We start from the raw sequence: 2,314 nt of genomic DNA on the forward strand, positions 1-2,314 counted from the left end.
AAAGAAAAATCCCTTTTAAATATCGTTTTGTCATGAAAGACAGGACCCCTGAGGGTCTTTCATAACTCTTACAGGGTGTGACGCTGGCCTGCAGCCAGCACTGCTAACGGTTCTTCGGGTGAGGGAGATTTCATAAGCCAAGAAATGTGTTAAAACCACTCAGAGGGAACCCAGGGGCTACTGGCCCTCCAAGGAACACCGAGATGTATGAGTCGGCTTGGCTGAAGGGTGGTGAGTCCTTTAAACCTGAGCAGGTTGAACCTTTCTGAGAGATGGGTCTTTCGAGCTTGCACGGTCCAGGCTATGGCCCGACCCACATCCAAGGTTGGGTCTTCGCCTTTATCCAGCGGCCCCGGGACCTGCGAGCGCGGACCCCGAGCCCCCGTCCGGGCCACCCCGGCCCCGCCCCTTGCCTTCCCCGGCCCCGCCCCCTCCAGCAGGGCGGTGCCTGAGCGGGGCCGTCAGCTCGGCTGTGTGGGCGGAGCTTGCGCCGCCGCCGGGACCCCTGCGCGCACCGCCCCTCGCCCCTAGCCACCGCGCGTCTCCTCCGACACGCACTTCCTGCGAGGCCTCCGAGAGCACCTTAGCCTAGCCGAATCGAGCTGCGCCCTGCCCTGCCTTTCCAAGCTGTTCGTCATGGTGGATGAGCTGGTCCTGCTGCTGCACGCGCTTCTGATGCGGCACCGCGCCCTTAGCATCGAGAACAGCCAGCTCATGGAACAGCTTCGGCTGCTGGTGTGCGAGAGGGCCACCCTGCTGCGCCAGGTACGTCCGCCGAGCTGCCCTGTGCCCTTCCCCGAAACGTTTGACGGCGAGAGCTCCCGGCTCCCCGAATTTATCGTGCAGACGGCGTCTTACATGCTCGTCAACGAGAACCGATTCTGCAACGACGCCATGAAGGTGGCATTCCTGATCAGCCTGCTCACCGGGGAAGCCGAGGAGTGGGTGGTGCCCTACATTGAGATGGATAGCCCCATCCTGGGCGATTACCGGGCCTTCGTCGATGAGATGAAACAGTGTTTTGGCTGGGATGACGACGAAGACGAAGACGAAGATGAAGAAGATGATTATTAGGCCCGGAGACCCTCGGGCCTAGAGGGGGAAGGGCACTGCCCGCCGCCACCCCCGCTGCCTCCCCGCCTCGCCCCGCCCGGAGCCACTGCGCTCCCCTAACGCTGTGATCCCCTGGCCTTTCCCTCCCCTCTGGTTGTCTTCCTCACCCTCCACTCTCTGCCGTAGTGCTTGTCTTTGTTCCAGGCATAGTGCTCTCCAGTCACCTGCTGCTGAGGCTGGGGCGTCTCTGAAGTGCACTCTGCTGCCCACTCTGGCCAGCCCCGGGACCCTCACTGCTCATTAGAACTGTGTTCTGAGCCCCAGCTCTAGGGCAAGCCCCTCTTACAAACCGGTCAGCCTATACTCTGCCCTGCCGACTGTCAGGCCTGCACCTCTGCCCAGCGACCTGCGCTGCCACCCAAGCACCCTCCACCAGATTCCAGCGATAGACCCGGCCTTTGGAGATCAGGAGCAATCTAGAAGATGCCTTTGTGGGCTACACCTCCTGGGACACTGATTTGGACTGCTCACCAACTCCACCCCCCTCCCCAGGGGCTGATCTTTCAACTTGATTAATTGTTCCCTACTAACTGCAGGTCTTCCTCCTGGCCCACCAGATTGCTGCAGGGGCCCATTGTGCCTGGAAACCCAATTGTTGACATTTCTCCTATGCACCAGTTTTGCACACCCGTCATCTTTGTTTCAAAATTGCAGCAGTCCCATCGAGGTGTGCATTTGGACAGAAATACTAAAAACCGAACAATACAAACAAAAGCGAGTACTCAGCCCAGCTCCTCAATGCTACCTGGAAAAAGTATTTGCATTCTTTTCAATAAATTTCAAGCACTACCGAAAAAAAAAAAAAAAAAACAACAACAGCAAGTGTCTTTTCATGGTTAAGGGCTATCATTGGCCTTTGCCACTTTCACCCTGACTCTCATTCCCACTGGTATCAGGGAATCTAATTCAACTTTCAATCTCTGTACTCCCCACTGTCACGACTAAGCTCCAGAGGACAGTTACTACAGGGCTTTATGGGGAAACTGGTACTACCCCCACTGATGCCTTTCTTATAGCCCTGGTGAAGGGAGTGTTCTCTGGTGCTTCTGAGGTGGCATGGGTAAGGGGTGGCTGAGCAGGCAGGTGCCACACCATCCCAAACTGGGACAATTTTGAGAGAGCTTCAAGGGGACACTATTAATAATTAGACTGGAACAACAAGTACAAGTCAGGACACACAATATTTCTATTTTCATGAACT

At 56.5% G+C, this 2,314-nt stretch overlaps 1 protein-coding gene across 1 annotated transcript; it reads left to right on the top strand.

The window, feature by feature from the left end:
- Nucleotides 1–636: 636 nt before the first annotated feature.
- On the top strand, nt 637–1,077 carry LDOC1 (LDOC1 regulator of NFKB signaling). The gene has a single exon (XM_068962929.1). It carries the CDS (start codon nt 637–639, stop codon nt 1,072–1,074), a length of 438 nt encoding a protein of 145 aa, XP_068819030.1. The 3' UTR covers nt 1,075–1,077.
- The last annotated feature ends 1,237 nt before the right edge of the window (nt 1,078–2,314 follow it).

Source organism: Capricornis sumatraensis, chromosome X (assembly GCF_032405125.1).
Source record: "Capricornis sumatraensis isolate serow.1 chromosome X, serow.2, whole genome shotgun sequence".
Classification (NCBI taxonomy): domain Eukaryota; kingdom Metazoa; phylum Chordata; class Mammalia; order Artiodactyla; family Bovidae; genus Capricornis; species Capricornis sumatraensis.